The 14,148-nt window shown below is 42.9% G+C and overlaps 1 protein-coding gene across 1 annotated transcript in view; it reads left to right on the top strand.

The window, feature by feature from the left end:
* Window positions 1-14,148, top strand: part of TMEM132A (transmembrane protein 132A) — a 520,664-nt gene that overhangs the window by 382,482 nt on the left and 124,034 nt on the right. Inside the window, exon 10 of the mRNA XM_044082204.1 lies at window positions 3,205-3,291. Coding sequence (XP_043938139.1) covers window positions 3,205-3,291 — 87 coding nt within the window. The remainder of the gene's footprint in view (window positions 1-3,204; window positions 3,292-14,148) is intronic.

The following is a 14,148-nucleotide window of genomic DNA, read 5'->3' as shown; positions in this document are numbered from 1 at the left end:
ATGCTGGTATATTGATATATGTATTTGAAAGTGTAGCAATCATATTCAAAATGTATACATTTTTCCCATTTTAAAACTAGGACCATTGCACCTGAAGGACAGTGCACCAACCAGCCAAACCACACAGCCAGTTAATTAACACAAGTGTTTTAAGCAAAATATAATACTTGTTATTTTCCCATCATTAAGCATGTTTAAGCCATACTGCACATCATGCTGCATCTTGCAAACATGTAAAAAGATTAATGGAAAAATGGGAGTGTAACTGGGACTCTGGTATAGAAATATATCACAATAAAGCCAGACACATAAAATATGTAAGTGAGGTATCTGACAGCAGGCACCTGTGCAATTATATCTACAAAATTTAAAATGCACCCACTAAAAGATTAATGGAAAAATAGGGGTTTAATTAGCACTTTGATGGAGAAATACATCCCTATAAAGCCATACCCGTAAACTAGATGTAAATGAGGTATGCAACAGCAGGTAAATGAGCAATTATATCTCCAACATTTAAAATCACACCTGCTGTAGCAGTTACTTAGTAGCACAGTCTGTTAAATGGTTTGAAAACATTACTTTTTGGTCCACATGGTACTGGGCTCAAATCCAGTGGTGTCAAGCATTTAAAATACATGTATGTGCACATCACCATTATGGATTCTTATATTTATGACTGTCTCATCACCTATTTAGCCAACCAAAGCAGTACAGATGGAATATCTGCTTATCAATGATGGAAGATAAAGGCCTACAGATAAGACCACAGTTAACATATTCCTATTACAACACTAGAAAGTGCATAGACTGTCAGGTCATGCATTATTATGCATCCACAGAGGATTTTGAAGTATGTAATTCAAATGAGGCCCAGTAACACCAGACTGCAGCACACAATGAATTGCTACTGATATTACAGACAACCACAGCTGCACAAGTTACAAATACATATGGAGGTTATGCTAGAAGCAAGGATAGTCAACCCACACATGCCACATGACTACCATAACATAACACATGACTTGGCAGTTGTCAAAATGGTTAACATAATGATAAATGCACCCCCCTACAGGTACAGCTTCAACCTTTAGCACACACACATCTGTATGCAATAAGAAGCTGTTACAAATATTCTCTCTGTGCTGATATATCTTTACCCAAGTAATTTACACATGAACATATGAGAAAGGAGATGCATTCTACATTGAGGCCTCATATCTTGTTGAATAGTTGCATGGGATTGGCTGATTATACTGCAAATCAGCTGTCTATGCTGCACTTAGCATTCCTGAACCATAGATTGGTTCAGAGATAATCACCTGCTAATGAGAACCAGCATAAAAAGACAAACACCTAGCTAGTGGAACCATTGTGTATGAGAGTTACTTTTTATTAACTTGTTGTCACGCTACTTATATATCTGTATCTTTCAACACAGGAGTATTCTACTCCATCAGGTATGTAACCATTACCGTTTTGTTTCCAACATGATGCATATGTCTGAATACACTTACTGGGAATGGGGATTACATCAATAAGCCTTTCCTAGAACTGTACTCATGACATGCCATTGATCTGCAGCTGTGTTACACCTAAAGAGGATGTAGAGTACAACAAGTGTATAATGCTGTCTGTTAACTAGGTGCACAAGTCTCCTGGATGCTTCCTTTGTTAACAGTTGTAATACTACACTGCTACTGGCTTAGTACTGTTTATACATATGTTATGGGGGGGGGGGTTCTGCTATGGGACACACTACAGGTAGACTTCAGTGTTCGTTGTGTGATAATATGTGAGTATCTGTCATGGCACAAACAGCAGTAAGTCACTATTGCTACTCTCCTAGTTGGTTACATACCCTTTGTATGTTTGCCACACTGTTTCATATGAGATGTGTAATCATGCAGGGAGTACTGATGGACTTCCTTTTTTGGTGCATCTGTATATACTGTACTCTCATGCATGTGATCCTGACATGTGTTCTCATTTTTTCCTATTTGAGAAGATAGCATGTATGGCAGACACCACCCACCTTTCACTGAGGCAGAAAATTACCTCATAATTGAGGCCTTGAGACAACACTACCAAGTCCTGCTGTCCAGATGGAGGGCAAATAGGCAAGAGTGATAAGACCTGTGGGATGAACTGGTGCATAACATTAATGCTGTGGGTCACCAGAATTGCACTTATGAGCAGGTCCAAAACCGTGCCACAGATATGATCCACTCAGCACACAGACGGGCAGCGGACGTGGCAAGGGATCATCAGGTCACTGGTGGTGGGCCTACAGCAGAATAACCTCTGTCAGCCACAGAATAATTTCTGACAAACCTTGCAACAGAGGAGATCTCCCAGGCTTCACACAAAATGTCGTGGATGTGGGTGCCACCATTCCTCGCAAGAGGAGCATCTACGTATGCTCAGTTGGGTCAACATTAGAATACTGTAGCATTTAATGTGTCAGGGTGTACATAGTTTTACGTGGATGTCAGATGTTTTATGGGGTGGGAGGAAGGAGGTTAGCTGCAGTTTTAAGCTCATGCACAGATTGTGACCCACATGCCTGTTAACATAGCAATATTGTAAATGAGAGCTATTTGGATGTATTACCAGTATTATAATGTAACATGTGGTGGTGTTTACATTACCTCTCCCTCAAATGTTTTTCAGGACCATCAGGAATAGGAAGAAGCCATGCTCCTGCTGGTAAACACAAAACAGTTTTGTCAAAGATGGAGATTTAGTTGAAGGTATTAGTTAAAGTGTCATCGCAGGCCTGCTGACTGGATTGATGTACTGTCTGCATGATTGCCAAATGTACAGATATTTTCTGACTGCACACACTTTAGGGTCATACCTATGCCTTGTAGGTGTGACTACAGTAATTGATTTCACAGTATTGTCAGGACATTACAGAATGCCATACCTGTAAACTGTGCAGATTTCTGCAGAATGTCAACAGTGTACATAGTTTATGTTTTGCTCATGAGATTCTAATTAAAAAAAAAAAAACAGTTATATTCAAATAATTACAGATCTGTATTAGAAAATAATGTCATCATGTCCTACTATATCAGATTGTGGGTTATACAAGTTTGTAGTAGTGACAGAAGTGTATACAGCTTGACATATATTGCAATGTATTATTACAGAGCATAGTAGTGCAGGTATTAATATGATGCTTTTCCCTTTGTATCACAGGTGATCTGGGGAGGTTGGTCTTTGTCCGGTCCACAAACTGATGTCAATGACTCTTCAGACTATGATGATGATGGTGGCCAAAGTGAGGTACAACTGGGGATTGCAGGGGCTGAATCTGTCACAGAGGTTTACATCCCTTGTCTGCCCTCATTTTCACTGTACAAAGGTAGTGTGCTTACACATACCCAGGTCCTGAGACCACAGATATTGGACAGTCAGAGGGTGGGGACATTGAACAGGGAAGTGTGACTACTGTGGCTGCAGTGACTATTGACACTTGCCATAACCAAAGAGTTGGCAAGGTTCAACACAGGCGGATTGATAGGGGTGCTCATAGGAGGCCTACTGTCTCTCCACCACCTTTTGCAGGTGTGTCATCATGCATCACTCAGTGTATATTTAGGGCTATCATGGAAGCATGAACTCCAGACAAATGCTCAGAGTTATGGATGCAGTGCAGTCTGACATCCATGACTGCCACCGCTGCATTGCTGATACCCTGGATCGTTGACTGACACAATAGAAATACTTTGGTCTGAGACAATCACACACTATGTGCCTTGAAATGCACATTGTCTGTGATGAGATGTCTGGTTGGAGTTCAGCTTCCAACTCCTGGACATAGGTCAACAACTACATCTGCTGAGAGCCCACATGGCCATGCACAATCATGCTTCAAGAGTGGCAGTACATCCAGTGCTCCAGAGGGGAGTGTGCTGTCCACACCAAGACATGGCAGGCCATGGGCTCATGGTCCTGAGCATTCCTGTGGAGGACACATTCCCAGCAGACAGCAGTCACTCTCAGGTAGTATCCCAGCATCTAAACGGGGGCATGGAGGTACCAGTGCAACTTCTGGCAGAGCCATTTCTTATGTTGGGGGCAGAAACAATGAACTGTCAGTTCTACCATGCATGGCTCAAAGCTGTCCAACATACAGACATGCAGGGCTAGCACTGTGCTTGGCTGTGTTCATGCAGACACTCACACAACATTGTCATATTCAGCTCACCTACAGACACACGTCACATTTACAAGGCCCAGCCTGCCTTCTTCCCTTCCTGACACATGCACACTTGTCCATCTATTGGGTCAGCCTAGGCCTCCTGCACCCCCACACAACACTCTGTGCAAGTGATGATACCTGTGCCAAATCCCTGTCATCCTTCTCATCGATGCAGGTAAATGAAGCCATGTGTCTGATGCAAAGGGTGACTATCTAAATTAACATTTATTTGTTTCATCCATTGTTGCTTTTGACATGCTACTTGTACTGGTCATTTACAGATATTGTACATGCCATTTATAATGAATACACCATATTAATGTATGTACGTTACACAGGATGCTGTTGTAATAGTTGTGTAGTCACAGAATGAAAGGTGCCTCATGGAAATGTTTACGTTTCAGTTTCATGATTGTGTAGGGCACACCTATGGGTACACATCTATAATAAATTCATCAATGTCAGACCAGAGGATTTAATGTTGGCTTAGGAGTAAAATGTCTTCAGAAAGGTAAAACAGTCTGGGAACAAATTACTATTTTTCTCCAAGCTATATTCACAGATACCTTTATTTTAACCAAATCTTTAGTCCTCTTAAATGTTAATGATACTATTGGAATGAATAAAAAAGAAAGTTAAAACAGTATAGGTGCATGGGTCCATAGGTTTATATGTGTATAACAGGGTGAAAAAACAAGGGCTTCTGTCAGCCTATCCATGTATTCTTAAACTCTGATGAGGTCTGATACACTTGATAAGTGTAAGCAGGGTTTTAGGAGCTGAGACATCTACAAGCCAGGGCATGGAAGGTGAACCTGGCCCTAAACCAGGTATGATTGTCATGCTCCCTGTCCAATTGTATAACTTGCACTTGATTTGCCTTAGGGCAGACCTCTGCTTCACATGGATGAGGAGCCTGTTCCATATAGGGTGTAGTCTCTGGGCTACATGCCTGTCTTTCCAGCATGTCCTATTTATACCACAAGCAAGGTGTAGGTGTGTAGAACAGGTAATTCTCATGCTAGTCCTTTTTTGGATATGATGCAAGTACAGAATGCAGTCTGACACCACCCTGTATGGCAGGCTTACACCTCCCCTCCAAAGCATGCAGGAGATAGAATACACAGTTACGACCTTGAGGCAGTCTGCACAGGACATGTTACATACACTGTGTATTGGTTTATTGTGGACCTCTGTGGATGTTACAGTTCTCAGATATGCCTGGTTAGTTACATGCTGAATATGGTGGAACAATTATTTCCTTGTATTTACGTGCCATACCTTTGTTTTGTTTATAGGTTGCACAACATAAAATGAATTCCCAAATATTATAGACCCATGAAAGTCAAAGCCTAGATCACTATCTATGTTTAAGTGCCTGACTACTGGGTAAACTGTCAGAGGTGTGCAGTCAATACAATAATTACCAGGGGTGGATGACTTCCCAAAGGATAGTATTGTGCATTTCGTGGCATTTATGGTTAGTCAATGGCTCTGACAACAACAAAATGTATGTTTCAGCCCATCCTGGATAACTTTTGTGCCAGTGTGGGATTCAATGACAACTCCTAATTTGCAATTATCTGCAAATTTAGTCAGCCGGAGACCACTGGCAGTGGCCATGACTGCAGAGATGGAAATGCCTAGAAGGAGCAGTCCCAGGATTGATTTGTGAGGGAGCCCACTGGAGACTGACCTCATTGTGGAGGTGGACTCTCCAATGCTAATGTCCTGGATCCTGTCAGCCACTTGGCTATCCACTGGCTGACATGCTAGTTTGTACCTAACCTCTAGAGTTTGTCAACAATGTCTGATGGCCTTATAATGTCAAATGCCTTATCAGGCCATGGTAGGTGGAGTGAATCATTTTCTCCTCATCCATTGCTTTGTTTACACCTCAATGAGTTCCTCCTATCTGCCTTTGACAAAACCAAACTGGGTTTGGTCCAGTGTCTGCAGGTGTCCTACATCTTTGTTGATCATTTCCATGATAATTATTTATATGGCTTTAAATATCAGTCTACTGAGACTTCTGGGAGCAGTGCTTGTCACTGCATGCTGGTTGTCCTGTGCGCAACTTAGTATTGCAGTTAATTCCATCATGGTTTCCAAGAAAATTGTCAGCCAAGGTGTCATGTCTGTATAGAGCACTGCCAAATACTGGAAGGGTAACTAATACATACACCCTGTAAAGGTAAGGATGAAGTATTTACACAGTTATTCTGTACTGAGACACTAATCAAGCAGTGCTTACTGAAAACAAACAATTACCTTTTGAAGAGTGCTGAAAAGAGGGGGGTCTTCTGAATTGCTGGTGCCTGGCTACTACTACTGCTGGTCTCAAAACAGCAACACTTTGCTGGGATACAAAACCTCCTCTTGTTTTTCTCCCACCAGAAGCAAAATATTAGCATCAAGCTTAAGATAAGAAGCAGGCCACGTCCTGTTTGTTGATCCACACACTTGTCCTGCATGATGAAAGGCTCTGCAGGCTTGTCATAGCCTTTTCCAGGTAGATGCTTAGATCATCAACCAGACCAATCATTTGACTTTTGCATGTATTATGCCTTGTGTTCCAAGGCTTGTAGGATTTGACTAGGGTACTGATCTCATTGTGATTAGGAGCACAGCTGCTATATTACGATATAATGTTCAATGTCAGGTGACATAGATGTCCAAGGTTGCTCTAGCAAGCTGTACAGCAGCAGTGATCCATGTTAGGTGACAGTTTCCCAACAATTATTTCAGCTTGCACTTCAACAGTGTAATGGTGGCCATCTGCATGACATGGATGTGAGGTCTACTGCAGAGGAGTGGCCACCTTTGGCCAATATGTTTGTCCCTCCCACATATCCCAGGTATGTCATACTGTATATTTATGCTACCGGAACACAAAATTGTGTTTCTACATCATTGCACATGACATCCATTTGCTGCCTGGTTGCTTGGCAGGCATTGTAGACTTGCAAGGCCAAAGTAATGACTACAAAGTTGAACAAGTTTTCTGTGCATGCACAGACATCCACATCTTCACTGTAAAGAGTGCCTACAGACAGTGTGTTTGAGGCTTTGAACACCCAAGGGTGTAGTAGCATGACTCTTACTTTGCCGGAGTTGTACGTTGTCACTGTACTGTGTATTCTATCTCCTGCCTAATAACAGGATTATGGTTAATGCAAGTGCCGCATGCCTTGCAAAGCAGTGTACTCAATCTATCATATTATAGGTTCATAGGTTCATAGGTAAGTACTACGCTATTGGCTCTAGGGCCTATACAAGCCTAGCCAAATTAGTTCCCCGGCATTCACCACCAAAAAAAATTATTTTCCTGTGTCCCTGTCAAGCAGAGCCACAGCAGTGATTCCCAAGGTGAATTTCCTATTACCCATCCAGTTGTCAAGATTTCTCTTAAACAGGGCTAATGAGGAGCTTTGCTTGACATGAATGGACAGCCTATTCTAGAGCAGGGGAAGTCTCTGGGATAGGAATCTATCCCACCAGCATGTTCTGTTTATTGTGGTGACAAGGTTTAGGTCCTTGGAGCATGTTGCTCGGAGAGATTGGGATTTCTTTAAGTGTAGCATGTCCATCAGGTCTGGGTTAGACATGGCTTTGTACTTTAGGCAGATGTCGCCTCAGAGTAGGTGATATACAATGGAGTAGAGCTGGAGTTTTTTGAACCAGTTGGTGTATGGCATCTGTTTGAGGCCAGTAATCCTCTTAATGAGGTATTTCTGTGGTCTTTCCAGCTGTTGCAGATGTCTTGCGAGGTACATGCCAAATGGGGCTTTGTACTCTATGTTGAGTCTAATAAGGGATGAGTAGAGAGGAATGATGACCTCTCTTTTTCTGGAGGAGAACCCCTTTGTGATGAGGTGTGCCACGTAGAAGGATTCCCTGACTACTGTGGTGACGTGATTACCAAAGGAGAGAATACTATCCACCTGTGTCCCAAGGTCTCTTATCACACTTTTGGTGTTTAGTAGGCTACCACCTATGTGGTAGTTCATGTGTACAATATTTTTCCAAAAGGGGATGACAATGCACTTCTTGGCATTGAGCTTTAGGCCATGAATTTGATACCAAGCATCAGTCTCAGTGAGGCCTCTTAATAGAATGTCCACATCCTTAGGTGAATTGATTATGGCTCCTAGTTTGGAGTCATCTGCAAATTTCATTAGCCAGAGGCCAGCTGTATTTGCCTGGACTTCAGAGAACTAGATACCAAACAGGAGAGGACCCAGGACTGAACCCTGTGGCACTCCACTTGTCACTGGTCTGAAGTTGGATTTGGAGTTGGCTACTTTCACTGTGTTGGTTCTGTCAGTGATCCAGTTGGCCACCCATCTTGTGACATAGGGATTTATGCCTAGTCCAGTGACTTTATCTATAATATCAGCATGGGGAATGGAGTCAAAAGCCTTTGTGAAGTCAAGATAGGCAGTGTGCACTATCTTACCCTCGTCTACTGCTCTAGTGACTGCTTCAAAGAAGTCAATCAGGTTTAGGAGGCATGATCTACCCTTTACAAACCCAAACTGAGTGGGGTCCAGAGTTTGGAGGGTACCTATGTCTTTGTTTATAAGCTCTAGGATGATGCATTCCATGGCCTTGCAGACCAGGCTGATCAGGCTAATGGGATGGTAGTTCCCAGGGTCTGTGGTGGCACCCCCTTTGTGGAGTGGGATAACTGTCACTGTGTGCCACTCCTTAGGCACAAAGCGTGAAGTGAGGCTATGGTTGAACATGGTACTTGGGTGGCGTGCCAGTTCATTCTGTAGTTCATGCAGAACACATCCTGGGATGTTGTCCAGTCCCATAGATGCTGTGTTCTTGACTTTGGAGAGTACGGTCTTCACCTGTGCAGCCGTGATTTCAGGGGGTATGCAATCATCCAGTATGGGGATGGGCCCTTTGAGGGGAGAGTGGGGTTAAGTTAGCACTGAACCTGTTGGCAATATCACTTTGTTTGGTAAATGTAGTGCCATTGTGCTGTAGTTCAGAGCAGATCTGAGCATTACCATTGAGATTCTTGACATATCTGTAGAAGGTTTTGTGGTTGTCTTTAGAATCCAAGGCAATTTTATTTTCATAACTAGCTTTGGAGGATTTTATGAGGGACCTCAGCTTCTTGCTGAGGCTGACCAGGGAGTTCCTGCAGTCATAGGATTTTACTCTTTTCTGCAACAGTTTCTTCCTTCTGTTGTAGAGCTTGTTTATGGCAGGGACCACCAGATTGGCTTCCTTTTTCTGGTGGATAGCATCTTGGTTTTGTTTGGGATGGCACGGTGCATGCACTCGTGTATGTGCTTATACAGTGCATTTGTATATGATTCAGCAGTCATGCCACTATTTTCAATCTGTGTGGGTGTAATGAAGTTTGCCACTTCTGACTTAAGAAGCATGAAGTTGGCTTTGGAGAAGTATTTTATGGTAGTTTCCTTAATTGCGAGGGGGGGGCAGGATATGGATGTCTAGGGTGATTAGCTTGTGGTCGGACCTGACCAGTAAGGAGTTGACCTCAGGCATGGAGCATCTGTTACCCATATTGGTAATGAACAAGTCCAGGATTTGCTACCCCTGTTAGGGGTATGGCCAAGCTGGTCCAGGGCTTTGTAATTGATAAATTCCAGAAAACATTGGGCAAATGAGTTAGTACATGAGTAGTTTTCCCAGTTGATGGACGGTAGGTGAGATCTCTAAAAACTAGGGTACTGGGCTGTATCTTAATATTATCCAGTATATCAAGAAACATGGAGTGGGCATCCTGGGGCATGGCGGGGGATCTGTAACATGCTACAACCTGAATTGCAGTCTTGCCCAGTGTTAATTGTACTTGGATAATTTCAGAGGCATTATGTTGAGCAACTAGCCTGGAGGTGTGAATATCCTTTATGAATATGGACATGCCTCCTCCTTTAGTGCTTCATTCCAGGTTGAGTGGCCAAAAGGTGTGGTAGAAATTGTAGCCTGGTAATGCAGGGGTGCTCTCTGGAACCCTAAACCAGGTCTCTGTCATTGCACAGATGTTGATGTTCTCCATCTTAAGGAGAGCTTTGAGTGTGTGCATTTTGAGGTTTAGACTTCTAGCATTGAGTAGCATTATCCTTAGATTTCACTTGTTTATGTCTACTATGGTGGTGCATTTGACGTTTGAGCCTTGCCTAAAAAGGCACTATAGGGGCAGGAAGAGCCTTAGCCAGTATCCCGAATCCCAGCGGTGACAGGTGCAGGCCTTCTCCGGCAAAGCATCATGGCCTGTCGATCATGTCATCCCAGGCAGACAGATAATGGATCCCCTTGGAGTGACACCAGAATCTTAGCCAATTGTTGAAGTCAATCATTTTGTCCTTGTACTGCGGCATCATTCTGGGTGATGGCAGGATGCTACTCATGGCTAGTGTCACACCTGCCTGGGCCACATGGTCAGAGAGCTCCTCCATGTTTCTTTTCATGTAGTCCAGGGAGGTACTTCTCAGGTCATTCACTCTAACATGGACAATGACTGAGTCATACTTGTACTTGTTGTGGATTGACCTTAGTGTGTGCATTATATGGTGGATCCTGGCACCCGACAGGCAGCTGACAGTGACATTCTACTTGTTCAGCCTAGTGAGGGGGACATCAGTGTGTCTGACTAAAGAGTCACCAATAAATAGTGTGCTGGGTACATTGTTTTACCTTATGGGCTGAGGTTGAGTGGCACACTGTTATTTTGTGGGCTATGTGTTGTTCAGGTAGTGTTGGGGGGTGGTGGTTGCTTGCGTTTTAGCTTTGGAGGTCTCTGTTGTTTGGGCAGATATTTATTGAGAACCTCCATGAATGTAGGTGTGTGTTTTGTATTACTATGTGTGGGGTTGGGAGGTGCAGGCTTTGATGGACTATGTGTTGAGTGCAGTGTGGGGTTAACCTTCTCCTCTTGACTGTCTAGTCCAGTCTTGGATTAAGAGAGCTTGGCTTCCAGTTTGGCTATATAAGTGCATCTCTCACAGGTTGTAGTGTTGGGTGGTAGGAGGAGAGGGTTGTCAGTGTACATGAGGCAATTGCTATATTGCCCAAGATGCCCAGATTCATCAGGTGGACAGCAGAAAACACCAGGAGCTGACCCCTGGACATGCCTGGTTAGTGCTAATTAATTTAAGTACTGAGAGCTGATTTCCTCTTGATTAGTGAGGAAAGTTGAGTGCTGCAGTAATTTGTAGATTATTTAGTTCTTGCAGCAAGAGTTGGACAAGTGCAGAGCACCAGGAAGAGTTATGAGTGCTAAAACTAGAAGACTGGCTAGTTTAAGGGTACAGAAACAGTTTTGACTGCTAAAACTGGAAGATTGGCTATTTTTAAGGGAACAGGAATAGTTCTGAGTGCTAAAACTAGAAGACTGGCTCATTCAAGGGAGCATAAACAGTTTTGACTGCTTAAACTAGAAGACTGGCTAATTCAAGAAAACAGAAACAGTTCTGAGTGCTAAAACTAGAAGACTGGCTAGTTCTAAGGGAATATCTGAAGAACAGACGTTCTGGCACGAGGAATAGTTTAACCGCAGTTAAATGTCACAGCACAGTACTGTTTTACCTTAGGATGATAACATAAAGGTGGTAACATGTTTATTTTAAGCATCTGTAGGGCCACTGCCTAACCATGGCCTGTCGTGATGTATACTCAATCAGTAATCTGTTGCTAATGGCATCATCTCTGACTGTTGATGAGATGTCAAAACTCTGTCCCCAACCTTCTACTCCTACTCCATACAAACACAATGTGTGAGAGGCAACTATATTAAAAACCTTGAATCCATGCTCTCTCACACACCAGTCAGTAAATATGACAATGACCGGGTTTCCAACATGCACACCTCATCTTTTACTTCACCCATACCCACATCACACATACCTACATGTACAGAGGTCCTTACCAGAAACATACATAAATACCAGACACTTCAGAAACCCAAACACAAGCCTGCTACACATAATTATACCTTGGCAGAACACAGTATACATAATAGCTCATGCACTACTGTCTCACCAGTCAAACGCCTAAGACAAAACACAAAATCAACATATTAGTCATAGGTGATTACATCCTGAGACACAATGATGTCTCTCTTACCAGGCTACATAAGGGAAAGATCATGGTCAGCTGTCTGTAAGGCACCAGAATGTACCATGTCACACATGCACTTTTAGTCTGTCAACATCAGGTGCTGTTATAACTACATCATAGTTCCTGTTGGTGTGTATGACTTGAGACATACCTCTCTGGACTGAATTCAGACACATGACTGAGCTTACGGACTATGTGTCTCAGGCAGGTATGCCCTTGGCCTTCAGTTGCATTTTACCTTCACATAGTATGATGCCTCAATACAAACAGAAAATGATTGATTTCAATAGTTGCCTTAGTGTGTGGTGTCATTGTAAGGGGATCCACTATCTATCAGCCTGGAATGACATGCTCAACAGACCTCATTGCTTTGTCACAGATGGTCTTCATCTGTCAACCCAAGAATTTCAGATACTGGCCAAGGCTGTTCCACACTCATAGTGCGCTTTTTAGTTGGTGTCTCAAGGACAAAATTTCCATTGAGAACCCAATCCACAAGCAACATCATGGTTACACTACTAAATGCTAGGAATGTCAACATGAAATTCCACTCACTGGAAGATGTCCCTACCTTGGAAGATGCAGAAATTTGTGCAGTCACAGATGCTTGGGTCAAGACTGTGCAGAGCACCCCAGCCATACCAGGCAGCACTTCCTTCCATAAGTTTGGACTTCAAATGTAAAGCATGCAAAGTAATGGAGGCTGTGTATAAGTATTCATATAAGTATTCATATAAGTATTCATTAAGAATACATACACATCCAGATTGGTTAAACAGTATGATTCCATGGAGATACTTCAGGTGCTTTTGACTGCTTGGAGAGCACCTAATCAAGTCATTGCCAGCTACAGGAGCAACTCCGTCAATCAAAACACCTACTGTGCTTATTTGGATCTACTTGAATCTACCAAGATACATCCAAACAACATGGTTTTGGGTGACTTGAACAACCCACAGACTGGGCAGATTACTCATACTCAGACTTACTTTCCCAAAGGTTAGTCAACTTTGTTAACTACAATGCCCTAGACCAGTGGGTTGACATCCACACAATAGGAGCCGATATACTGGATCGGGTGTTTAACAATACGGGGGACCACTATAGCAGCCCCACTGTGAGGTCCTCTCTGGTGAGATCTCACCACAAATCACTCTCATTCAAAGTAAGTATCGACAACCCCCTCTTGCTGCAAATAAACTAATAAACTTCGCCAATACAGATTATATCCTCCTATGGAATGGTACAACTAGCTTCACTGCAGCTCCCCTCTCAGATGAAAATGGCAACTATGGTGAGCTCTACATCAATGCTTTATACAAGCACCTGTACAACTGCATTGACTCGACTGTATCTGACAGGAGCAAAACCAACTCCTCATGGCACAGTAAACTTTCCTGGTGGACAACTGCCATTAGCAGGCTTTACAATAAGAGGTAGACATTGCTGTCCAAGGGAGGTGGGAGTGAGCCCCTTAAAATGGAAACACTCCTTCCTCAGCTTAAACAAGGAAATATGTGTTGTTGTGGAGTCCTGCAAAACAGAGTATGGGACCAAAATAGCCTCTTTCACAAAGAACAACCACAAGGCATTGTGTAGTTACAAATTTAACCTAAAAGGAAAGGCCTGGATTGTTGCCGAACTTGTAGTTAATGATAACACATAAATGAGCCTGTAGACATAGCTAACCTGTTAACTGACAGGTTCTGTGAAAACTTCACTCCCTGTTCCCACCCCACATCCCCCATGACATCCGTACAACCTGTCCTATACTTTGTATCTCTAAAGAGCAGGTCATAAATGGCCTTTATAAGGACAAAAGCACAGCATCGATG

The sequence above is a fragment of the Protopterus annectens genome, chromosome 9.part0, assembly GCF_019279795.1.
Source record: "Protopterus annectens isolate FY-2018-M chromosome 9.part0, PAN1.0, whole genome shotgun sequence".
NCBI classification, from domain to species: Eukaryota; Metazoa; Chordata; order Ceratodontiformes; family Protopteridae; genus Protopterus; species Protopterus annectens.
Note: the sequence above shows the minus strand (reverse complement) of the source record. Positions and strands in the feature narration are given on the sequence as shown.